Here is a 26,693-nt window from a genome sequence, read left to right as displayed (position 1 = left end):
TGGTAGTAAGGTCTGTGCATATACAAGAAATCGACCTGCTGGTTCAGATACACTCGGCGCTAATGAGGTTGGCAAATGGCGACCGATGATTTCTGCTGACACTCGTCCGTGACGTCTTAAAGAGGGAAAATCCTTCACGTTCAACTGTCACTTGCTGGCAGTGAAAGTCATACCCGTTCAGATTTTGTGGGCACCTCAGAGCGTTGACCTAAAGAAGACTTTCCCTGTGTCTGTCAAAACCTGGGCACCACAGACCTGTTTACCTCGGCTAAACTGAAGGTCGATAAGATGAAACATCACGCAAACGGGCATCGTTTCAGGTCGTGTGTGTCAGCAGAGAAAAACTTCAAATGAAACAACTCATGTCTGATGGGCTTTTTTTTTGCTTTTAATTATCAAGTATGTCAACTTGCACACGATCATCAGATCATTATTTTCATGTCCAAACAGGACGGCAGTTACAAACACTGAGGAACAATGAAACAATCTCTTTGGAGCAACAGAAATCCACATGAAACAGCACAGAGCACACGTAGGCTACAATTAACACAGTATATCTCAGCGTAGCCGCTGTGTCCACCTGCGCTGCTCTTCATCAGCCAAAATAAAACACAAAATGCATACGCCACAAAAAAAACTTGTTAGATTCAACGCAGCTTTGAATCTACCTGCTACGTCAGCCGAACACAAACTTTACAAAAATAGAGATTGATAGAAAAATAGGAGATCTGACATGTTTGAGAGAGAAAATGCTGAGTCACTTTAAAGCTGTAAATTTACACCTGTAATTTTCATGATCACAAATATCTACCCAAAAACTCAGCCAACATGATTAATTGCCATTCAAATATCAACGCGATTGGGTTTATTTATACATTATTTCCACACTGAGATATAAAAGTTCAAAGGCTGCCAATTGAAAGAGGGGATTAAATATGTGTTGGCCAATGATTTTACATCATCTTTGAATCTTTTTTGCTGTAAGTATTCCTTTCTGCTGGCTCTCTGACTCACCTGCAACATCCCTGCGTACACAATCTAACCTCCACCCATCTGACAAACATACAACTTGTATCCCAAACCTTCTCTCTTATGCATGAAGGCAGTTTTCTTTTACAGTGCATTCATTGTGACAAAATGCCCTTAAACTGCAAACAAAACATGTCAAAAATGACCATTTTATGTATTTGATAAAAAGAAGATACAAAATTAGAACATTTTAAATGTATTACAACCTTCCAGTGTAATTTTTGAAAACTGATTGCGCCTGTTTTAAAATGTGTTCCAAACATGTGCTTTCTATGTGATAAGCATTTTCAACCTAAAGGTACCCTGTAGAGTTTTTGACAATTAGCAGCAATATAGAGCAATGTTTTGGTTTGTATCATGCTTATGCATGATGCACATATGCAGCCGAGCATTAGGGTGGCGCAATGAACACCCTACTTTCACGCTGTCTCACCGAGTGACAGCTGCAACTGCAATGCAGTTAACACTTTCGTTTGATCCCAAGCAAACACTCCATGTGTTTTGGCAAGTAAAACTGAATGTAAACATAAGTTTGCTTACATAAAAACTCCACAGGGCACCTCTAAGTAAGCTTGAGTAAAACAACTTTAAATCTACATATTAATATGCAAAGTGTAGAAAAACACTGCAGGAAGCTCAGTAATGAAACTGCGGGCATTTTTATGTTGTTGCTGGGTTATAACCTCCAAAAATTAATCAGTTATTTTCTCTCTGTAATTGGCTTTTTGGATTTAAAGCTGTACACTGATTGACCATAATTTACAATCCAAAAACAACAGAAAAAGAGCAATTTATTTTCTTAATAAATACCCTTTTCTTTCTGTGCATGTCTCTTAAAATTACAATCTATTTTACACCTATAAGCATTTTTGCTCCACCTGCCAACCCTTCTACAGATGATGAGATTAAGTTGTTACTTCCTCTTTGGTAATCAGGATGAGTACTTGTCCAGCAGGACAGCTGATAAGAGCAGAGTCTTCCGTTGAACACTGTTTAAAAGATAATTTGGTCCAATTCCTCCCTCAGTGTAAAGAGACCTTGTTCAGCATGGGTAAATTCTTTGACCCTCAGTACATTCATTATCATCTTGAAAAGCTTAGAGACAACTCAAAAGTCCTCTACAATAAAGAATCACAAAGATATGTCTTCCCTTTAGGCTTTATCTAGGCACTTAAAGAAATTATTCCTGTAAAGAAATAAAGCATGCATTGTTTTGTTGTTTCTTTTTTTTTTTTTTTTAACCGAGTTCAGAAAAAATTTAGTATCAAAGTAGATCTTCGGGTTTGTAAACAGTATCCAGTTCCTCTTTTTGCATTGTCTGTGAAGAGGCAGTCTCTTAAACACGCACGCACACGCACGCACGCGCACACACACACACACACACACACAGTGGACATTTAAACTGGATGAATCAATATCTTCAGCACATCGTGTGTGTCCTCTGCTACTCTTGTGAGCATCTCTTTTGGTTTTTAATGTGATTATCAAACATGCTCCTCATTTCAAACTTAAGTTCTTGTGAGCTGTTACTCACAGCATGTGAAGAAAGTATCTTGTCCAGGCTATTGATGACTCCAAGGCTGTGGTTAGCCATCAGACCGGTAGGTAAGCCTCTCTCATTGGAATCTCTCGCTGTGTGCTCAGCTATTCATGCTGTAGCACCCAAACCCAGGGGAAAGCTTTCTTCTGGCCCGATGCCTCGATCCAGGTTCCTTGTCCTCATTTCATTTCCTTCCTTTGTTCTCTTCCTTTATCTGCGCTCTTTGTCTAATTTTGTCTCACTTTTCATCATCTCATTTACCTCAACTTCTCATCTCAAGGACACATTAAAGAGATCACAATTCATCCCTTTTCATGAGGCATGAATTCCACCAGTTAGAAAAAAAAGTGCATGGATGACAGACGGTTTAGTTACAGGGCAACCAGGTAGCATACATGGGATGTTGCGTAGGAGGAAGGTACTGCTGATGAGGCGATGGAGGACAGGAGTAGACAGGCTGAACTTGCGCTACGTAATAGTGACTGAAGTTGCCATCTGAGACGTAAGGAGCCGGCTGGTAGAAGCAGGTGACGTTGGCAGCGTTGGGGATGGCGTTCTGCTCGGCCAGGACCCGAAGTGCCAGCGACGAGATGAGGTTGAGCGTCTGGCGCCTCTCGTGGCCCATTAGGCACACAGTGCTCTCCTGCACCACGTCGTACAGTGTGGCCAGGTAGATGTACTTCCTGTCCTCCAGGTCTACAAAGTGGTTCTGCAGGTAGGACTCTAGCTTTCTCCTTTGCTCGCAGACATCCGGAAAGTCGATGAAGAAGCGCGAACACATGTAGCGCTGCAGCAGTTTCATCTCGCTGTCGGAGGCTGCGCGGAAACCCCGAACCAGCAGGTGGCAGTACTTCAGCAAGCCCCCGCCTCGGATCTCCTCGGGTGTCCTCGTGCAGATGAGGCGCTTGCGCAGGTGGTCAAGGGCGGTGGGGAAGTCGCCGTAGACACTCTCACCGAGGATTGTGGGGTGAAAGTTGTCAGCCATGGGGTGCTCCGAGCACTCGTAGAAGAGGAGAAGCGAGTCCAGGCGAATCTGGAAAGAGTCCACGCTAAACTCGAACTGCCGTCGAAGCGAGTCCACAAACTTAAGCTCCACATTTTTGCCGCGGTTGTTGGAGAGCGAGATGAGACTCCAGCGATCTGAGTCGTTACACACCTTTACCATCTTTTGTACGTACGCCTCCTAAAAACAAATACATAATGAAAATTAGGTGACATCACAGAATAGGCATCATGATCTCTGTCTTCTGACAGTTTTGCAGGTTTTAATTAGGTCATTTTTTTTCCAAAAGTCAAAACTGAAGATAAAAAACTAAAGCCACTATTGGACCAGAGAGATTTTATATCCATTCTTAAATACCTAGAGAACACACAGGTCCATAGAAGTGACAATCAGTTATGTTAAAATCATGTTACTCGTATATGTACAGAATATTTCTACCATCTTCATTTGTGTGTTTTGTACAGAACACAAAACTAACTGCAGCATGAGAAGAGCAAATACCTGGCTATAATTGAACATAATTATTTGAAATCTTGAGCACTAATTCACATTTAAAAAAAATAATATGTCATATTTTCTTGTTTACATCCTCTTTCAAGCCATCCAACCGAGGCCTACTGCCTTCTCTGTGTCTGTGAATCAACTCCTCCTCCCCCTCTTTTCCTACTTTTCACAGATGCAATAGCCTTTACTGTCAGTTTTAGCACCAGTTTATCAACCACTTTTCTACCTCTGAAAATTATACTCGACTTGATTATCAGATCGATGTGATCATGATTAGGCTTTAGAATTATTGCCCTGTGGGTCTTAGGTGGAGGTGTACTGGATAGACAGTAGACAGTAGGCCTCAACAACATTAATGCACCAGATAAAAATCCGGATTTGGTCTGTTAGTCATTATGTTTTGCTGATCACATCTGCTGGTGGGCCATCAGTAGCCCAGGTAGTCCTTGGTATCCAGGTAACTGAGGGCTGACTCATTAATGTGGATCCGACTCCAATTGGATTAGACAGAATCCTCTTTGAATTGGAAACTCAACGTTTTTACTATTTGTAGGCTCATGTCTCTGTGCTAAAAGAATGTAGTCAGGGAAGATCTCAATATTGTTTTTTATAAAAATGTATTTAAAAGTAATTTCAGTGCATTTGCAAACAGAAAAACTGTGCAATGATTAGGGAAGTTAAACAATTTCTGCCTACCTGAGTAAAGATAAAAATAAAGAGGGGAAATGAGGCTCTACGTGTGCACATATTTCTTGGTAAGATTGAAAGCCTGAAAACTAAGACAAATGTTGGCTCTGCTCTATAAGATCTGCAAACTGTTTGTGAGTCATGTGTATCTCCATGTAGTACCTTTAAGGTCACTGGTGTGATCTTTTCTTTGTTCACCCCCTCGGGCAAGAAGTCTAGAAGAGAGTCCAGAACTATATCTTTCACTATCTGAAACGCCATCTCTCCTTTCAGTTCGGCGCAGAATATTAAGTCCAGATCTTTCCATCCCAGACCGCTGTCCTCGTGCAGGACGTAGCTGGCCGCAGAGCCGTTCAGTCGCACCTCCCGGACATGTATCCGCTTCTCCTCCATGCGGCTCCGGACCACCTTGACGATATCCCGCGGCTTCACCTCGAGAGTGGGGAAGCTCCAGCGGCCGTGGATGGGGATGGAGCCGGTGAGGATGGTGTCCAGACGTTGCACTTGCTCCCAGTTGAGCACGCTGAGGTTGATGCTCTCCCCGTCCGCGCAGCTGTCGGCCGCCGCACAATCAACACTCTCTTCCATGTTGATAGGAGGTAGACAGAAGGAACGTAAACGTCGAAACTTTTCACTAACTCCAGTAGGAGCAGTGGCATCAGCTCGCTGCAACTTTCTGTGGAATTTACCCCTCAGAGCTGAACTCTATCATAACAACACGGTGCAATACGACGCATGACGGAAATAACTTGTTGGGCGGTGTTGTCCTACTTCTTACATAAAGTCTGCAACCCAGACGAATTCAATTCATGAGCTTGTCCCGCGTCTGCTACCCGCTTGCGCGCCCCGCTCCGGCTCTGTCGCCAAACTGCGGAAACCGGGCATCCACTGTAAATGTCGAACTGCTTGTTCCTCTCGATGTTAGCTTGTCCCAAAGTCCCAAAAGCTCGCTGACGCATCCATCTCATCCGAGAAAATCTCTCATTCACCGCACAAGTTTTACTTCTGCCCTCTTTGGTTCACTTTTACGCACCGATTATTGCGCGTCCATGCTGCGCAACAACAACTTTACGCATTGTTTTACGACTGCTGTACTTTTCCAATGGACACCTACTTTCGGGGAAGCGGTGTATGGCTGCTTGCCCTTCACATTTTGCCCGTCTGTCGCTCGCTGATACTGCGTGATGCCACAGAGGTCCCGCTCCACAGCTGCTGGAGAAATTGTGAACAGCGCGCTTCCCGTCTGAGAAGTTGTGGGGCGGGTCCGTTTGATTGACAGCCCTCACCAACTAATAGCTTCCCACTTTTTTGTTTGAATGGCTGCAAGCTTGAAGATTGAAGCGTGTCCGAGGAAGACAACTGGATTCAGACTGGACTCTGACTCTCAACTTTTATCGCTTTGAATCAATTAATTGGCGCTTCTTCGTCTACCAAAACACACGTAAACCAAAACTTCAGAGATGCAGCCACCTCACACTCACACGTGTCCTATTGTTCTTTATCAAAAGGGGTACTATTTCTCTCTGTGCCCGTATCAGTTCTCTCCTATTCAGTTTGATGTATGAGGAAGAACTCGTCCACAAATCTGTGCGTCTCATCACAGTATTATATATTCTGAATATATTGTAACCTTTTAATCTGATGAATAGATATCAATCTCAATAGTAAATGATTCCATTCTTACATTACAGTTCTGGTTATTCTGATCATTCACAGGTGAGGCTGAAAATGCACATGCATGCCCCCTAGAGGTGTATTTGTTTTATACATCATCATTGCAGCTCCTCTTCTCTTCCAAGGTTACTGAACAAACCTGCAGCCCACGTTTAGTCACCCGTATGTGTATCTAATGTAACAATCTAAAAAAGTGTGTGTTGGCAAAGAACATCTCTGATATGTGTAAATTGTAAGAAAGTGTGTCTGTATGCGGGGTATGGGACACAGTCTCTGCGAGTTAGTTGTCACAGAGAATCTATCAGTGCAGAGCTTGGCTGGTATACCTGCGTCACTACAGACGAGCCCATAAACCAGCTTATTGCAGATTACCCTCTATGTGCAATGACACACGTTCACATAGACACACAGGAGAGTCACAGAGTGATGCAACCACACCCACTCGTTAAACTTTAAAGTATTGTTATCTCTATGCTCTGTGCAATTTGTGATGATAAAACATTCAAAGAGGCAGGAAAGGAATGTTTTCAATGAACAAACTTTCGAGTAATGTCAGACAAAAACCAAGAGAACCAAGATTGGGTTATTAATATTTGAACATTGCGTGGCACAGTGACTAAAAATAAGGGTTATTCTTGAAAATAAATATACAGTTGTATGAAAATTTGTGAGATCTTGATATTCATCTGAGTGTGAGATTAATTGTATTTCATCCATTGAGTATTTGAACCATGGCGACATAGACAAATCATTTCACAATAGGTCCAGAGGCACTGATGTCAAGTTGACTGCCAATAATTACAGGATCAATGACATTTGTTTGTTCAGTGAAGTGTGCGGTAGCTGTTTTCACTTCTCTGTACTGCCTCTTCTCTATCTCTCACAATATAATAGCGGTCTCTGAGTGTTAAAATAAACAGAAGTCACATTGGAAGATACATTTTCTTTGCACTGCAAATGTTAAAGGCCGCGGGTCAGTCAGACTCGTCACTATTCCCATTCACCAACTGGCTCAGTGTCAGGCTTGCTGCTTACCATGATGCAGCGACTTACCTGACCTCTGACTTGCCAAGTGGATGACACCGGCCTGGTTTCCAATATCTGACGACATTAAGGGATTGGCGGGGGATTTCAGGCAGACCCCTCGTCAGGCTGCCAAACCAATCACCACAAATGGAAACAAATTTGAGCACACTGCATACGTGAATCCTCATATGGATAATGTTCCTCTTTCTGTTTAAGAACATCAAAGTACGAAAATGAAACCAAAAGATTCCTTCAAAAAGTCTGACGCAGACTTGGTTGGCTCATGATTTGAGCCTTGGTGCCCTGGTTTCTGAAGTCTAAAGTATCTCTGTCCCCATCTCATGCTCTAAATCTATTAGTCCCTACCTACATCCTATCCCCCTCTTCCTCTTTTTTTGCTCATCCTCTTTCCCTATCCCTGTTTTCACCATTACTACACGTGGAAGTACATTAAGAGATTACAGTGAACCTGTTAGGCGAACGTGCTTTCACGCGCTTGCTCCCTCCCTTTCTCACCTCCCTCCCTTAACACTTACTACTATTTTTATAGTTTTGGCCGGATTTCCATTAGAAAGAAAAAAGATAGTATGTTGGTTCAACTTGGAATAATACACACTGTACTCAGTTGTTGTAGACTGGAGGGAGATCCATGGTGTTATCCGGGGGATATTGCTCACCCGGAGGTGAGTTCAGAGTTTAATGACACTAATACGACCTGTTTTTTTGGCATGGCTGTGTCGACAAATAATCAAATCTTTCACCTGGTTAACTTAGCTATTTTAAGCCAGCCTTAAAAGGAGATAAATAGCTAAGAAAGCAGGCGGTGAGCCCGCAAAGTACACGGGCGAAATTAGCCAACAATGTTTTATGTCAAGTTAGATGTTTAAATGTATCAGAGTGCAATAAGGTTTGCCTTCAACGCTGAGTCACATTGCGTAAACAGGGTAATCTCGGGATAGCGGCAGTTTGACACAAATATCCTCACCATCTCCAACCGGTCTTGTAAAAGGTGTTACGAAGCAGCTGTTTGGTTCAGTTTAGCTAGAAGACTGGAAGTGTTTGCTCTGACTTGACGGGAGCACAGATGGTTTTCAGGTTAGTGCAACTGGATATCTGTGTTTGCTAAGTGCTTCACATCAAGAAAAGGGAAAAGGGTCAAAGCTGTTTTATGCTTTGTTTCATGGGAGGATTAGAACCAAGATTTATCTCCTGCCTTCTGTCCTAACCTAACAAATTGATATCTCATCTCCCTTCTGACTTTCTCCCCCCATGTCTACATCCTATAATTAAAAATCTAAAAATGAAATGTTTTTTTTTTTTTTGTATTTTAAAAAGAGTCTTGTTGCAGTATTTTATTGACAAAGAAAAATTATCCTCGCATGCATAGTGTTTTGTTCCGTTTTGTTGTATTTCAAGTCAGGAACCTACAATTTGTATCTACTGTATGTAAGCTAAAAATCTGAATCAACGGAAAAATTTGAAGTCCGACCAATTCATGCTGTTTGGACCACAATAACTGATGACATTTCTCACATACACTTTAGCACAAGCAATGAATCAGCTGAAAGCAATTACAGACCTTCCTCTTACTGCTAATTCGCATGAGTCAGTGTTCAGCCTGTTGCCCTTTGACACCTGCAGGACCGTAGATGTAAAGCACATATAAGCTAATGTAGCTGATGTAGAAACTGTGTCCACCCAAAGATGAACCTTAGCAGTATTTCCAATCAGTTTTAACTCTGACTTCGGTACGTGACCCTTGTAAACCTCAAACAACCTTGAAAAGCACGCTCAGTAGCGTAAGCTCCCTGCTAAACTCTTCCACAGCCACTAATGTGATTCACCGATATGCTCGGCATCGTAAGCCTTGCTGCAGCGCTCCAAGGTCCTCTGTGTAGAGGTATGTTAGGTGTAAAGTGTTTGAATTTAAACTTTGCAAGATGTCTTGAGTTTATCCCTACTAAACACAAGAGATAAATGTCTGACCACGTTTGACCACAAGCACTAGTTCACAGATGTGTATTGCTCAAGCAAAGACACAGATACTGTCGATGTAAAAAGATTTGTCAAAAGTTTCACAGTCATACAATGCAAAGAGCATAAAATAAAGATGTTTACACTTCATGTATCTTTAAATGATCACACAGTAAACACCATTTGTGTTGTAAGGACACTTGAGGATACAAAAAAAAGTGTTTCAGTATTTTCCCCCATTTTTCGAAACGACTGTTCTGCTTTCTTGACTTCTCATGACTGAGGGCAGCAAACTGCTGCAACAAAATAAACAAGAAGTGAATTGCTCTATCTGTGACTCAGCTTCCTGTTTGATGCTGTGGTCGGGGATATCAATACCACAGTGATATTTGCTGATGGTCTCTAGCTGTCCCATGTTAACATACATACTACATGCAGGAACATCATGTGTATTTGGGTCCAATAACTGAAATCAAACCGATATAGATATCCTGAATGACAGCATGAAGATTTTACTCCGTGCCCTGCCTAAAAGGACTCTCATAAGCAGCCTTTAAATAAAACTTAGTTTAAGAGTTCCAGTTCATCAGAAAAATGCAATAAACTGAGGGTTCCCAACTTGGGGTTGTAGCCCAATTGGATAGTGCTTTATTGAACCAGTGATTTTTATTTTGTATATTTTATTGTAGTTGATGTCACTGTATAAATTGAATGTTCAAAAGCCATGGATTTAATCAAACTACTGCACAGGAAATCATTTAGTATTCTAGCTAACAATTTCAGACACTGCAGAGAGAAAAGGGAGAGCGTCACATTCTGTGAGTCTTCTGACTCTTATTGAACACTCAGAAACCAATTCGAAGAAATTCTACCTAAATTGGACTATCTAACTATCAAAATATAAATATATACATTTATTTTGTAAATTGAATTTCACCACCTTCTTGCTCTGTTCCTCCACTTAAATGGGGAAACTGGAAAACCCCTGAATAGTCCCGACAAAGGTCAGACTCACACAGCATGAAGGTACCATAGTGCCATCTGCTGGATCATTGAACAACAGCCTATGCTGTATTGAACCGTCCAGAGACGTAATCATCTCCCTAGATGGCGCTGTTTTCACACTGGTTGAATTTCAGTGTACACATTTTCTTCCTCTATTCCTCTCTGAACTAAAGTTTCCAACACTTCAGAATAAACAGAAATGCTAACATGTGAACAGCTGTGTTGGGTAAACAGCATCGGTCCGGAGCCAAGTTAGGTCATTTTATCTGTTAATGTCACGTATCATGAGGCTGTTATCAAAAACTGATGGAGTAAAATGCTCGAATTAAATACATGCATCCATGACACAATTACAAATTAGTTATCAATCATTTTTTTCTCTTTTTTTGAATCATGTATGGTGATTTAGGGTGAGACTTTAAAATAAAGCTGATTACGGAGATATTGTTGGTGTCTGCTGTGGGAAATCTGTGTGAGCGTCATTCAGGTAGAATGACTGATGTGAATCTAAACTCTTGCGTCTCAGCAAGTCAACTTTTGTTCTTTTCTGCAGTCTTTTTGTTGTTTAGAGCTGTGTCAGCACTTTTATGTAGCAGCAGCTCACAGCTTTGTTCCTTGTCTGTGGGACGGATGATGACTGGTTGCATGTGCAGCAGAGGTGAATGATCGGGCTCAGCTTTGTTTTGACTCTGCAGTGATTTATTGCCAGAAATGGTGCAAAAGTGGAGTCTAATACTTTTGAGCGGTCAGAGCATGTTTGTGTGTGTTTTCGAGTGCACACTTCTGAGATCACCATCAGGATTATTGATTGCATCTTCCTGTCTGGGTTTCCTTCATGTGTCCATGCAAATGGATTGAAAGATGATATTTCCTCTGTTCTTCCTCTGAAACATCTGCAACCTGTTAGTTCCCATAAAACATATTCTCCAGCCACAGTTACTTAGAAAATAGGAGCACAACAAGCGCAAATGTGCAGTCACACCCTCCTGGTAATACCAATCAATCTGCTTTAAGCTCCAACATATGACAATTTATAGCTCTCATCAGGTTAAGGTTAAGGTTTCTGGAGCTCCAGAGGAACAAAGAGTGGTGAGATCTTAAAGGAAATCCACCCAGACTTGGTTTGGAGAAGGCCTGTGCGAGCTGCAGCTGCAGGTGATGTGGCAGTCATTTCTGCGCCGTGGTCAGTCATTTGGCACTTTGCTCTATCATGAAAGGTTGAGGGTGGAGCGCCACTCCCCTGCGCTTCTGTCTCGGCATCTTTTAGAGCCTCGGTGAGCAGTGATTTAGGGTGGGGTGTACTTTTCTCACTCCCACCAAGCAGAACAGCGGTGGGTGACAGGAGGGAGGGGGATGAGATGAAAAGAAAGAATGCACTCTGGTGTATAATTGAGGTCTTGGATGAGGAGACTGAAGAGTGAAATAGAGGGTGAAATAAAGAGAAGACTGCATGGAGGGATGTGGAGTTGGATATCAGAGATGGGTGGGGAAGAAGAAGAAGGAGAACATAAACAGAACATTAGCAGCAGAGGTGGATAGATGATGAAGAGCCTGAAAAAAAAAATTGCTCACTCAAATCCCAGAGGACCACGTCACCGCCTCACATGCTGATCCAGCCAGCTCGTCTCATCCAAGCCTGATATCATGTACCACAGCTTTTTCCTTTTACCATACATGGCGGTGCTTTCCACCCTTCTAACTCTTTGTGACTTTGTCTTGAGCTATCTTTACATTTTTTTTTTCTTGCTTCCTAGCCAACTTTCAGATCCTGCATGCACTCCCCTTCTATGCTCGTGGCTTTCAGTTATTCAGAAAGGCATTTATTAAATCAGTAAATAATGCGGATCAAAGAGCGTCCAAAACACTTGAGGGTTTAATCGACTATATAACACACATGTGGCATATAATACCTCACATGTATTACCATGAGAATTTACACACACACACACACACAAAAAAATCATTCTACAATGCATAAAGCTGTTCTAAATGTATTTAAAAAAAAAAAAAAATCCTACAATAGTGTGTTACATGATATAACAGAGTGTTACACCAACTGTAACATTCTCAAAACTTTGTTAATGTTTTATTGATATATATTTTCTGTATCGGGAAGAAAACTGTTCTTAACACAAACCAAACTTTGTTACACATCTTGGGTCTAGCTCGCTAACATGGCACCTATGAAAGTGATAAACAACAGCTATTAGCACCGATAACAGTAACACACACACACACACTACGTTGGGCTCTAAAGGTAAAGAGAAAAAAAAAACGGTATTTCCAAATATTAATGCTGAGCAAGGATAAGATAATAAGTCCCCCTTCATGTAACATTAGCAAAAAAAAAGGTTGTGAAAAGTTTTTATTTGGCAGACTTTTTTTTTGCTGCTGTCTCACAAATAGTTGCTGTGTGTTTGTAATCAGAGCATTTCCTGTTTGGAGCAGCAAGGCAAGACACTTCAAGGTTCATCGTGGTCAGAGAGAAGTGTGTCTCTATATGTAGCTGGATATGTAGTGGATATGTATCTTTAGTGGTCTGTACATCCTGAGTTGGACCAGTACCCTCATTGTTTGTTCCAACAGCTGATTTAAAAGACACTTTGCCTTTATTTTAAGTATCTCAGTGAGAACTGAATTTAGGTCATCACACCTCTGTCAGACTACAAAACCATTAAACCAACTGGAAGCACTTTCACTTGTGGGAGTCCGTGCGACTCTGAAGCATATCAACGTTTCACAATTTGATCAGTCAAGATTTCCTGCCAGCTGACTGCTGGCGTGTTTGTGAAACTCAATCACGTGTAAAAGGAAAAGCTAGATTAAGATCAACAGCTGCATGTTATTTTACTTCATTATTATTCCTACTAAAATATTCAGCTATCGCTACACTTTAAGCATCGATGTCAGCAATGTAAAAACATACTGTTTTGTTCCTGCTTTTTTTTTCTCACCTAATTTCATTCTTTCTCCTTTCTCTGACCATTGTAATAATGATTGATTAATGCACTTATATTTTCATGCAGGTAATGACGCTTGCAACAGGATCCCAATAATAAAACAATGCATTTATTCATAAATTAAAGATAGGTTCAAAAAAGCAGCAAAATTCTGAATAAAAATATAAAATTGTTATGGTTTTTGAATAACCTTTTTATTTGTGCAAATGTCATCTTTACAGGCAGAGAGTTTTAAAGGGTGTTTGTATCTGTTGCTTCTGGTGGAACCAGGCAACATTTGAAATACAGGACATTTATATTTTTGCGTTGTTCTGGGTGTATTCTGAATTTAAATGAAATAATGGTAACTAAAAGTGATGGTGACATAATGTAAAAAAGGTTGGGTAGTTTGTGAGGTGTTGAAGTCTGAGTATCTATAAAAGCAGGCCTCTGGTATCTCCAGCCTGCAGGTGTTTGGCAGTAAAAAAAAAAATTCATGGGAGGATTTTGAACTGAAGCTTGGATACAGTAACTATATTTTCCATACAAATGGATCCAGACGGAGACAAAGATGATAAAGACAGCAGAGAAAAATATATAGCTGAGACCTGGATGATTTATCCATATGTCATTATGTATGCAGTATGAAGTCTTAGCCTTGCCAAACTGTCTCCAACTGTCTCACATGACTGAGTGCAGTTTTCTGTGGCAAACCTAAAACAGTGAATCCAGCTTTGCAAAGCTGTCAAAGCCTTGAGCACGGTGTGACAACACTGCAAGAGACAAGAACAAGGAGGCCAAAACACAAAGTTAAAAAAAGGGAAAAGAGAAAGACTGAATTTAGTCGTTTTAGTAAATCTGCATGTTGGTGGTGTTATATTTCATGCCTGGTACATTGAACTAAAATAAATTTGGCATAAATCTGCCAGCAGTAAAAGCTTCTATCATGATTTTAACAAGCACAGGATATGTGCCGGTAAACACAAATCATAGTAACTGGCAGGCGTGCCAGCTTTTCCCCAGCCCAGTTTAAAAGCGTGCATTCTTAATAGACGTATAAAAGAGACATGTGGCAGTGGTTTAAACGTTTAAATTAAATCTAAACTCCAATGTTTCCCCTGAAGCTGAAATTGTTTTCTCATGTCTCCGCTGTTAGCTGAAACAGAGGCTACATGACCTGGAAACATGAAGGGTCATTTGCTGAATCATTTCCTAATCTGACAGCTCCACAGGCCAGAGGGCGTTGGGGGTGTCTGGGGCACGATTACAGTGCAGCATAATTGTCCTTTCTTTACACTGATAGCATAGATGATATAAACTAGCATCACTTTTCAAGGCTCTAAATCCTCATAATCTTGCTCATGACCTGCTATTTAGCACCGCACCCTGAACACTAAATTACATTTAGCAAGTCTGGCTTCTACACAGTAAAAAGAGCAATATTTACTTTACCTAGTAATAAACTTTACCTAGTTTTTATTCTAGAATAGTTTCTAGGAAAATCTCCATAGATGGAAAATGTTTCCCTGATGGAATACATGGAGTGCATCTGTTATTAATCTAATGCACTAACTCTATATTACAAGATGCCAGAAGTTGTAATTACATAAAGACTAAAACTCTCCAGCCGATGAACTGTAGCTACAGATGAAAACGGATTCAGTTGCAACTTTGCATTTTCCCAGGGCAGGAGTTTGTAAATAGCCCATGACTCCCGTCCTTATTAGTGATGAGGGTTAAATCAACTTTTTCAACTTTTAGCAAACATTTACAGAGCTATTATTACAAGGAAGAGAGAGAGAAACCATACACGATGTGGCCAAAAATACTCAAACACTGCATATTACATCCACATGTGATCTTTAAATTAATCGTTCCAAACCTAACAATTAAGCCACAAGTGAATTAGTGCGATTGTCCATTGATTTTGGCTCGGCCATTCACTTTCATCCTAAAGGTGTTAGATGGGGTTGCAGGTCTGTCAAGACACCACACTCTGAAACTAGATTATTTTTTTATGGCCCTAACTATGTGTTCAAGGATATTGGTGGGCCCTTTATCAAAAGCAGCTTTAAGATTTCCATATTTGGAATTGAAGGGTTCAGCACAAAACTGCCCCCAGACCAAAAATCATTGTCCAGGTTCATCAAAGGATCTCAGGTCTTTCAATTTCTTCAGCTGGTAAACACGTAGTGCTCAGATTTCTAATGCATAATGCTGAGTGATCGAAGAGAGTAAATACAACAGCAGCACAAACAAGTGACCCTTACCATGGCAGGGAGTCGATAAACACTCGGTATGGACCACACACTTGTACTGGAGCAGAGAAACACACACCAACAGGCCGACCAACCACCAGCATGGACGTTCAAGTCCCACAAACAGACACACACATCTGTTTTGATTTGGAATAACAGAACAACAAAGTCCTCCTCCTCCTCCCGTTGGACTGATAACATGATGAGAGTCCCCGCACACGTCAGCTTGTTTATCAGAACTTTGCAGTGAGGCAATGAACATGAAGGCTTCACAGATGTTTGCGGAATGAAGCCTCATCACATTTTGTCACAATTATTTTAACTCGAGGTCATTTGCAAGTGTGTGACATAAATAACGTAAAAAACTTGATATAATAGAGCAAGTTTCAGTGTCTCACTGCAGCTGCACTGTTTCCGAAATCCGTGCAGCCTTTAGAGATTTTCCCATTTTTTTTAAATTTACGAACAGAACACACAAGTAATGTAATTTACATTACTCTTTACAAAGGCTACTTGGCTTTTTTTTTTTTTGGTTACACATAAAGATGTGTCACTATGTGCTTGTGTGACTTCCGGTTGGAAACATAATTAGATAAAGATGATCATAACTTTATTGTCATGTTTCCCAGCAACCCGTCCTCACGTTGAACATGACAACATTGCTCCATTGTTGAAGGGTGTTAAAACAACCCATATTTATGTTTATTGTGACCTCTAGCGGCCGTAGTGATTATGACAGTAGCGATGGAGAAAGTCAGGTAAGGTAAGGGAACCTCATTTCATCCAACGAGGTTGGATGTATCAAACTCAGCACTTTCACCTAGGAGATCTTTGTTTGTGTCCTGTATGAAACCAAAATTCATAGCTGACTTAATTTAATTTGTGTAATGTATTTAAAGTACGCCACATATGTGATGCAACTTGCGTAACTAACATAATTCTTTTGAACCAAATTACGATCTTTTCCTAAACCTAACCAAGAAGACGTGGTGCCTAAACCTAACCAAACTGACCGTTTCACAACGCTAACCACGTTGGTCGTTGTTACCATGTTGGCGACGGTCTGTTACACCTGTTGTTGCAGGTACTCTCCAACGGTCAAATTACGTTTTCTGTTGTTTAGCTGTGAGGACGCATTGGTCTGATAGAGGGCGCTTGAGTGTGCATATGGTGTGCATATATATTGTTTTGGGAGTCAGTTTGTGAGGATGTGTTGGTCAACCAAGTTTATATCCCTCTGATGTGCTGCAGTTGCAAGAAATGAATTGGACTTTTTAAGTTGTTAGTTCTTGGAACGAGTTGAAAGCTACACCAGTAAAATAACCTGCCATTCTAAAAACTTCAGGTTTATTAAAACCTCCTACTGCCCCTGAATATTGGTTAAATACAACACAACACACAATAATGCATTAAGCAGCTGCAATGATAGGTATTTTTATTAGAGCACTTGGCATAGACTATAGTGATTAGCAAGCCCAAAAACTTACAAATACATTTACCAGAGTTGGGATGCCCTTTATCAAACCCCATTTGAAAGACCCACTGCTTTTAATTACAATATAATTACGTTATGATTACAAGTCAGATGTTCTTTTCATATTGTGTTGCTTACATTTGACTTGAAACATCTATAACTCTTTGTTAAATAGAAGTGGTAAAGGGTTTACAGTATCTGCCTAAAAAAAAAAAAAGACAGTTTAGTCATCAGTACATATTTGTGCTGCCGAGCCAAGAAAATAAAACACCTATTTTTACAGAACAGCTCTCCCTTTGGCCTCCACTGAGACAGCATTGGAAACAGTGAGCTCAAGTTATCCATTGGACCAGTGTTCAATTCAGTTTTATCTTTACTGCAGCGAATCACAACATAAATCATCTCAGGGCCCTTTGGGTTGAGATCTTACAGCAAATAAAAATGTCCCACATGACTGGCAGTGAAGAGGAAAAACTCCCATTTAACTGGAAAAAACCTCCAACAGAAGCAGACTCAGAGGTGAGCGGCTGGGGTGAGGGGAGAGCAGAGAGATAAAAGAAACAAACAAAAAGCAGTGGGCAGGTCAGCGGGACCAGTAACTGCAGTTAATGTTCTTCAGTCTCTTCAGAGTTGCAGGTAATTTGTTTATCTCTGAAATTTTGTCCATGACGACATCCATAGGCTTCTGTGGGAAATTCTCTGTTATATATTAATCGGTAAGCTGAAGCAGAAGTTTGTGATCAGTGATGTTTGAGAAATACCAGACTTCATAACAAGAGTTTCTGGAAATCAGTATTATCGTAAACTGTTTCCAGCCAAGATTTTTTTAAATTTTCTTTCTATCAGCCATCCATAAGTTAAACAAATCAACATCACTACACTGAAGTGGAAAAACAAACTACAGACTAATCACAATTAATTGTAATTTTATTTGCTAAACCTGCCTTTCCAAAATTCTTCTGGATCAAATGATCAATTTGATTTCTCAAACAAAGACGTGAGCTGTTAAGTTTGGCATGAATTCTGGGTTACTCCCAGCTTAATCTCTCCCAGCAGATATTGATCATATTTGATAATTGCTTCTTGTGAACTCGTTATCTTAGGAATGCCTTGAGGAGTTTTCCTCAAATTTGGAACAAACATCCTCTTGGACTTAAAGAAAATTTGGCGGTTAATAATCAAAGGTCACTGTGACCTAACAAAACATATTTGTGGCCATAACTTAAGAATGTATATGCTAAGGAACAGGAGATGAGATTGCGATGATATTTCACACTGGGTTAGACACTGAATTGGTGACACCAATCTTGGGTGTCCACCTTGAAACTGTACTGATTGTATCCATCTTCTGTGCTGAGAGGTTGACGATGTGTGTGAAGCATCCACGTTTGTAGTTTCGACATGTTGTCTTAAATCACACATATCTGTTCTGCAGTTACCGGATATAACCATGGCGCTTGAATAAATCACCTGCCAACATATCTGCTGGATTAGTTTGCTTAGTTTACCTTTTAAAAAAACATGCTTTTGTGTCCCCTGTTTCATGCACACAATAAAAAATACTGACGGCCTATTTGACAGCAGTATAATGCTAGTGAAAAAGAAAATGTTTGTGCTGACGTGCACAACTTCCATTGGTATTGTGTAGTGTTCGGCAACAGCTGCAGATCCCTCGGCCGTCGTAGCTAGAAAATAGGTTTGTGGTTTCTCCCTAACTCTACGTAGCCACCGTGGCTACATAGCGGAAGAGGGTGAGAAGTGTCCAGCGTTCCACACTCAGTTTTTTACCATTATAAGTACACCATCTGGGCATTCGTCGTGAACTGCTTGTTGCCATACTTCAGCAACTGTCTACTGTCAAAGCAACAACTTTGTGCTCCGTCAGCATCAACGTCATTGGCCAAGCATGTGAGAACGTACAAGGTTTCCTTCAAAGTCCTCATTACATGCTGTACATTATATGAGTCGGGACAGACACGGATGCACACCGCAATCTGACGTCTTGGCAGAGACCTACAGCTGTGAGGCAGTAATTAGTTTCTTATTGTCAGCCAACATAAGACTATAAATCATCTCCAAATTTTGTGTGGGAAAATTCATGTCTGTGTGCATTCTGTCTGTTAGCACGTATTGTGAAGAACACTGTTGTTGCATACGTGTCCATTTTCATTTCATGTCACCATTACTTTGGCACCTGCTTGAGGCCACCACCTGCTGCACTGATGAGCGCTTCAACACATGCGCGCATTATGTGTTTATTTGCCATGTTCACCATGTCAGTCAGCAGAGATATGTACTGGTCACGTGACTTTACATCCTGTATACCCCTAAAAGAAAAAGCCAAATATCCACCATCACTCCCTCCTAGTTATTTCAGAAGCTATCAGAGCAACAGTCGTTTTATAATAACAAAATGTAGATATATTGTCCCTCATCCAGTTTTATGATGCATTAAGGTCGGCATGTTATGGCATAATTATAGCTTTCAGCGCATGCACTTGCAAATCAATTGGAATGTTTTGTCCATATAAAATGACTCACCCTGCCACATGTATGCACATGATTAATTAACCATTTAACAGTCACCTCAAGAAATCTTTCTATTCATTTAATCCCACGAACTTTTCCCCTAAAACAAGCTTTTGAAAATAAATTTGAAATTATAAGCTAAATGCTAATATCAAAATATTACGATCCCCAACCCAGCAGGTCACACTAAACCTTAATATTCTACTTTGATTGGTGCTGTGGGGAGAATTTCCATTTAACTGCAGAACCCGTCTAAAAGTAAGAATTATGGTTGGATGAGAATTAGAAAAGCTCACAGAGACAGAGATCTAGTAAGCCAACGTAAACCACCTCCTTTTCACCTCCTTGCTATCTCCTCACTCATTCCTCTGTCTGCGCCTGGCTTCTCTCTGAATACTACCAGCTGTGGCCAGTTTCTTGTCAGGAGACGGGGTTGTCTTGTTTTTGTTTTGTGGAGACTGGAGAAACAATATATGGAAAGGAAGGAGTTCTGAAAGAAAAAGGAGTTAAAGGGCAGCACAGCACAGGGACGATTAGTAATTGCTGGATGAGGAGAGGGGAAAGGGCAGTTAATTCTAGATGCGTGAGAAGTGAGGAATGAGCAAGCAAGAATGAGTCATCTACAGTCCCAGGGCACTAATACTACTGTTATCTCTAGTCCTCAAAAGATCCAACAGATTTCTCATGATGTCATGCCACAATAACCTTATTTCCTCTCCATAGTTCCCACATTTTCAGTAATCAAATTATATTCTACAAAGATATATATATATATATATATTTCATTTCAGGTTGACTGTAGTTTATATCAGGTGTGATTAAAAAATTTCAGATTGAACCTATTCCAACCGAACACCGTATCTGATTTGCATCTGTCCGTCATCCCCTTAAAAGTAGTTCCCTCGTTTGGAGCAATAAAGAACCACTTGCAAATCACGCTGGATCTCGTGGACTCCTCAGCTTGGATTTCATTTTGGTGAACATAAAGAAGTTGCTGCCTATGGCATATAAGGATGATTTGGGAGCAATAGTTGTGTTGTTGTGTTGTTGTGGACAAGAAACTTGTGCATTTTTAACAGATTGTGAGCTGTCACGATGTCATGTTGGAGAACCCAATTACCATCTTGCCACAGTTCAAGTTGTTTGCTCTGAAACTTTTCCCATCAGACGCCTCATAACGTCACATTAGAGCTCGGCGTTGACAGTCTGCCCCTGGCGGACGAAATCACAGTGCACAACCCTGCAAATGTCAAAGAAAAGTACCAGCGTGCTCTCTGCTGCGCTCCTGTTCTGACTCGCTTTCTTCGGTCTTAGATAGTGACGTTCTGCCACTCAAAACACTTCGCTCACTTCATTGTTTCAGTGACGTAGGCTTTCTGAAGCATTTCAAGGGTCTTAACGGCCAATTTCCCAAATTTGACACTAAATTTGATGTGCATCTTCAGCTGCTTTCAGGTCCATGGTAAAATCCCTAATGTACCCATAACAGTGGTCACAAAACTCAGGGGCTGATATTGACCAAGCGGCATAATTTTGAATACTAAGATATTGCCTCCCCCTGGGCCATTTGCTTACTGTGCTTGAACAGTCGCACCTCGTAATTCTGATGTTGAAAGTTCCAAATTGACATCTTTACTTCAATGAATTATGTTGGCAAATGCATGTTTCTTACCGAGAAGAAATGGATAATTCTCTCATGCAACAGTGAGTTAATTTAGCTTTGCATAAAGACTGAAAACAGAGAGGGGACACTCCATGCCAGGTGGCAAAATATGTCTTGTCAGCCCCTTTAAAGGTCACTAATGCACACGTTTCATCTTTTTTCTACCCTGCAGGATTATATCTGGGCCTGGTGTTGTCCCTGTGAGCTGTTTCCAGTCTTTGCCTTTAGTTAAACTAGCTAGTTAACAACTCACAGGAGCTTCATATTTACCACCCAAGATGGTTGGTAAGCTTTTGATGTACTTGTAAGTGAATTCTGTTGCTTTTAGAAAGAGCAAAGCTTGCTGTTTCCTTCTTCCATACCAGCTAAGTGAAGCTAACCAGCTGCTGTCTTCCTCTCTTCAGTATTTGCTGTGCAGACATAATAGAGATATATTGTCTTCTCTCTCTCCAACTCCCAGGAAGAAAGCAAATAAGCAAATTTCCTGAAATGTCATTTATCAGACTGTTTAGGAAAAATGGGAACAAGCTTTGTGTTATTTTTGTAAGCGCTCCCTGATTAGATGGATTCATCAGTGAGTTGGATTGTTTTCTCGTGACTAAAATGTTATTTACACAGAATGCTCTCTGATTTATGGGCATCATGATTATAATTATACCATAATTAATGCTTTACGTAGCTGAACACATCCTTCCACCAAGCTTCATCTGATGCATTAAGAGATGATGGTTAAAAAAAAAAAAAAATCACCTACAGACCATTTGATTTTCCTTCAGTATTCTTAAACACAAACACAACAGAAGACTTTGATCATGCAGATACTCTTTAATGTGCCTCATTGTTTTCAACTTCAGATTATTTTCTGCCAAGGGTCAAAATAACCCCATTTTGACGACCAAAACTGTGTGTTGCACATCATAAAAATTGTAAGTGAGAGTCTTGGCTGGAGTACATACAGAGAATGTAGAGGAGAAGTCATCCTTGCATGGGAAAGGGATTCTTTCTTTTTAGAGAAGAGGCCAGAGAAAACCCTGCCTGGGCCCAAAGGAACAGCTGGGGGAATTACTGAGTCACAAACAGCACACGCACGCACGCACGCACGCACGCACGCACACACACACACACACACACACACACACACACGCGCTCTCCTGCAGTAGTCCTGACCCTTTTTGGGTGGATTCGTTTTACTAACAGTGGTGTCTAGACACAGTTCAGTACAGAAAAGGTTACAAGTTGATCCAGACTGCTGTCCACAAAGCCTGAGGAGAGAACATAAATGATTACATTACCTCTGGTTCTGAGGGCAAGATCCACAGAGTTACCCCAGGACAGAGCCCCGATTCTCAGCCACACACACAGAGGAAGACCCCCTGGATCTTCTGGTTCACCAAGAATATCAGCGCTGGTGTCGGTTCCAGTCCCTCTGCAAGTTAATGAAAAGAAAACACAAGAAGTGAAAGCTGCACGGAGCATACAAAAAAAAGAGAAGATTTCAACATGGATGAACCAAAAATGAGACACATCAGTGGAGGAACAATAGAGGGTTTTATTGAAAATTATGTGTACAGCGAATAAGTATAGTCACAGAGTTTGTTAAGAAAATTAAGTGAAACCTTTAACAATAACAAGGAAGTTCCCTGGAAGTTATCTCTATACTTTCACTTCTTCTGGTGCACTTTACATAGGCCTATATCATTTGAAAACATCACCCGGACCAATGTAATGTGAGCACACACACAGACACACAAAAAGAGAGGTGACAAAGTGAGTAATTATCAGGTGTAATGTCATGTACTATGTTAAATGAATAGTTGACATATTGAAGGGAATAATGTTATTCTTTTTTTTTGTTGTTGACAGCAACAGTAAATTACTTTATAGAGTAAGATTTCGTAGAACATAATATGTTGTACATTGTTAAAGCTCAGACTCCCCAAAAAACATGACAGCTGCTACAAGGAAATGCAGCTTATTCATAGTGCATACATTAGTAATATAAAAATATAATTCGTAGTAATGAGACATTTTCTGAATTCTGAAAAGATCTGCCTGGAAATCTGTACACACAAGGGAACAGTGTTGAGGAATGGATCAATGCGTGAGTTAACATATCTGCTTCAGTGCAGCAAACTCTCCCTGTCTCTTTATCCTTCATCTTGTCTGTCTGCTGTTAAACAATGGAGATAGATGGTCATTCCTGACACTGGATGGGCTCCAATGCAAACATTTATTCAATCTTTTCATTAATTGTCCTTTCCTCTGACCCGGATCTCTCCCATAAAGGCTTAGTTGCAGACAGACAATTCATTTTATGAGTGAAAAACATTTGCATTATTTCTCAGTCAACATAAAAAAAAAAAAACTATATGTTGCAGAAAAAAAATATTTATGGAAATTATATTATAACCTGAGTTAAGCAAAATATGTAACCAAAATTCAATTCAATTTAAAATCAACATTAGTTTGAATCTCTTGATTGTTTACCTGGATCATTTTCAACAAACTTTTATTTGTCTAACTCTGGCTGAGGACCAGTTGTTAGCAGCACAGAGCTGGTTTGAAAGGAGATGTTGCTCAACCTCAAACTTCATTAAACCACAAATCATCCCCAGCTTGGAGTGATAAATAGAGCGTACTACACCCTGTGTGTCTCAGCAAAGGAGATGAGATCCGCGAGACAGTTTGATGAGGGCAAAACTTATTTCTCTGAGTGCTGTGCTTGTTGAGGTCCTGCATGTGTCCCGATGTCTGCTACCTGAAAGACAGGCTTTGGGGAATTTGAGGCTTCTCTGTTTAACTTTTGTGGTTTTTTGCATACGGTGCAGCTGCGAGACGCAAACGCATACAGGAGGGGATTAAGGCTGCTATTAACAAATATTAGTGGTGTAACAATCTTCCAGCTTTTCATACAAAAGTTCAACAGGCCCTTTTTCTTGAGAGAAATAGCGGCCACCCCCAGCACATTAATGATATGATACGGCACCCACAGGACAAAATGGGCCACGATGATGCTGGTAACCAGTCTGGTTGTCTGTGGATTGTTGAAAAAGGCTCCCTGGTTCACCTTTCTATGGAGGCGGATGTATGCAAATGCCATGACGGAAAGTGAGACGAATCCCATTAGACACTGTATCAGTAGCATGACTATCCAGGAGGCCTCCGAAGAGTACTGACTTTTGCAGCGTACCCAGCGCCGATCTGTGATGAGCTGTTGAGTCACTAGAACAGGGGTGGCCAGGATCAGTGAAGCCAGCCAGAGCAGAGCCAGCAGCTTCCTTATTCCTATAAGGAAACAATTGTGCAGGTGCACCAACAGCAGGTAACGCTGGACGCTCAGCACCGTCACAGTCAGCAGGCTGCCATAAACGCTTCCGTTCACCAGGTACACCAGGAGCTTGCAGGCCACCAGGCTGAAGGGCCAGTTGTAGAGTAAAGAGTAAATCCACAGCGGAAGAGTCAGCAGGCTGAACAGGTCTGATATTGCCAGATTCAGCATCAAACTCTGGCTCACACTGGACAGGTGCTGCCAGTTAGGTTTGACAATAACCACGGCGATGTTTCCAGGAAATCCCAGCAGGAAGCAGAGGCACATCAAAATCGCAGGGGCCACACCACGGGAGTCCGAGGAGAGATGAGGAGAAGGCCCAGGAGTGGAGGAGATGTTGAAAGGGACCACAGTGGAGTTGAGTTGTTCCATGCTGCGAGCTGCCCGGCAATGTTGTGCATTGAGCAAGTGATGATGGTGAAGGAGTGCAGCCAGTAAGAGGAAAAAAGATGTTCCGCTTTTAATGCAGCCAAAGAGGAGCGAATGACAAAATAATGTATGTTCATGCAAATGAACTGAAATCCTACATAAACATCTTTTGTTTCAGCAGGATTTGCATGGCAACATAACCTGATGCACTTCAGTGTGTCGATATATTCTGTTTACTGCAAATGGAGCGTATCACCACACCTACATGGCAGTATTAATAAATACCCGAGCACTCATTTTCATACAAGGATGTGCAGCCAGTGTTTCATAATGTCCCTTTTTATTTATTTATTTTTAATAAGCAATCATTAAATTTTGTTGGAATAGTTGAGATTTCAATTTTCATTCTTGACCCCATAGAAACACGATTGTGATCACTGACATCTCCACCTACTGATCATGTAAGACTGAAAACTCTAGAGCAGTCACTACAGGACCTTGTGGTGAGATTATTTGGTCAACTGCTGTTCAGTAACATCTTTAAGGTGATTTAAACAAACACACAAAAACCATGCTTCATAACAACCCTAAATCCTGCCATCCTTGCAAAGGCTCACACATCCGGTAGTCTGTCAGTAAAACTGTGTGTTTGTGTTGGAGTCGCAGCATCCAATCAGGGACCCAGGAGGAGCTCCTGCACAGAATGAAATCTTGTTGCACCAAGCAGCGGGCCAGTTGTCTAAATAAACCGACAGGGGTAAAAAAAAAAAAATACAGATTCCTCAGATCTGCCCTGCAGTCGTGCATGCGTGACGTGAGTGTGGACCCCACTTCAAACGTCACGTGACATAAATTGAATCTCCGTCGAATAAACACGCGCTCAAAAGCAGAACTCTTTGTAAATATCCTCACATCTAAATTAATTTATTTTCACTTGAAAGCATCACGGTTCTGTGCGTATTTCCTTCGTGGTAAAAAAAAATATATATATATTTACGAAAACTAACTTAAAATGTCTCCACGTGGCTCCGTTTTTTAACTGAAACGTAATGCCATCACATGATGAAAAAAATTCATTCATGCTCCTTGGCTGGCTCCCCCTCCTGTCTGTCTACAGGGGGAAAAAAACAAAACAGTCTACATCAGAGTGGGATGTGGATCTCTGTGAGGACCTTGCACGCCACCTCTCCTTACGCCTCCGGTTTTTTTTTTAGCCCAGGAAACGATGGAACCAGTCTGCTGGAAGTCGTTTGGATAGAGAGAGAACATTTCCCTTTTATTAATGAGAAGAAGAACATTTACTGGAAGTTTTAGAGGTGTGTTTTGAATGCTTGCAGGTAGGAACGTTTTATATTTTATATTTATTGCATCTCTTTTTCAAGTGACAGTTTTATTTAGGCACTGAATAACAAATAAAACGTCAGTTCTTTTCCTCATAATATTTACAATCTGAATTTTCTCATGACCTGTGCCACAATCTCAATTCTCTTACATTTCAGACATTTTTTTAAAGCTTTATAACTAGAATTTGATCAGATGTTACATATTATTATAGTATAGTGATGCCAAAATGTTCTTTGTGTTGTTAAATGGCAATTAACAAAAGGTATTGCACGCAGTAATGATGATATGTCTTGAATTTTGAACGAGAGCCTATTCAGTTGCAGAAGGACCAATTTACAGTAAAGTAT

The 26,693-nt window shown here is 40.8% G+C and overlaps 3 protein-coding genes across 3 annotated transcripts in view; 1 reads left to right on the top strand and 2 right to left on the bottom strand.

The window, feature by feature from the left end:
• LOC138630201 (inactive serine protease 35-like) overlaps nucleotides 1-26,693 on the top strand; it is an 82,935-nt gene that overhangs the window by 54,160 nt on the left and 2,082 nt on the right. Inside the window, exon 4 of the mRNA XM_069714370.1 lies at nucleotides 26,217-26,339. The gene's annotated coding sequence lies outside the window, so the exon portion shown is untranslated. The remainder of the gene's footprint in view (nucleotides 1-26,216; nucleotides 26,340-26,693) is intronic.
• Nucleotides 373-5,957, bottom strand: LOC138630238 (terminal nucleotidyltransferase 5A-like). The gene is made up of 2 exons (XM_069714444.1): nucleotides 4,926-5,957; nucleotides 373-3,752 (listed from the first exon to the last, which is right to left on the bottom strand). The coding sequence occupies exons 1-2, from the start codon at nucleotides 5,349-5,351 to the stop codon at nucleotides 2,937-2,939; spliced, it is 1,242 nt and encodes a 413-aa protein (XP_069570545.1). The 5' UTR covers nucleotides 5,352-5,957; the 3' UTR covers nucleotides 373-2,936.
• On the bottom strand, nucleotides 24,005-25,005 carry LOC138630203 (leukotriene B4 receptor 1-like). The gene has a single exon (XM_069714371.1). It carries the CDS (start codon nucleotides 25,003-25,005, stop codon nucleotides 24,007-24,009), a length of 999 nt encoding a protein of 332 aa, XP_069570472.1. The 3' UTR covers nucleotides 24,005-24,006.

The sequence above is a fragment of the Brachyistius frenatus genome, unplaced genomic scaffold (genome assembly GCF_029030835.1).
Source record: "Brachyistius frenatus isolate BFR_SWC_R1_liver_20210118 unplaced genomic scaffold, ASM2903083v1 Contig_130, whole genome shotgun sequence".
In the NCBI taxonomy this organism is placed as follows: Eukaryota; Metazoa; Chordata; class Actinopteri; family Embiotocidae; genus Brachyistius; species Brachyistius frenatus.
This window is presented reverse-complemented; position numbering and strand designations above follow the sequence as displayed.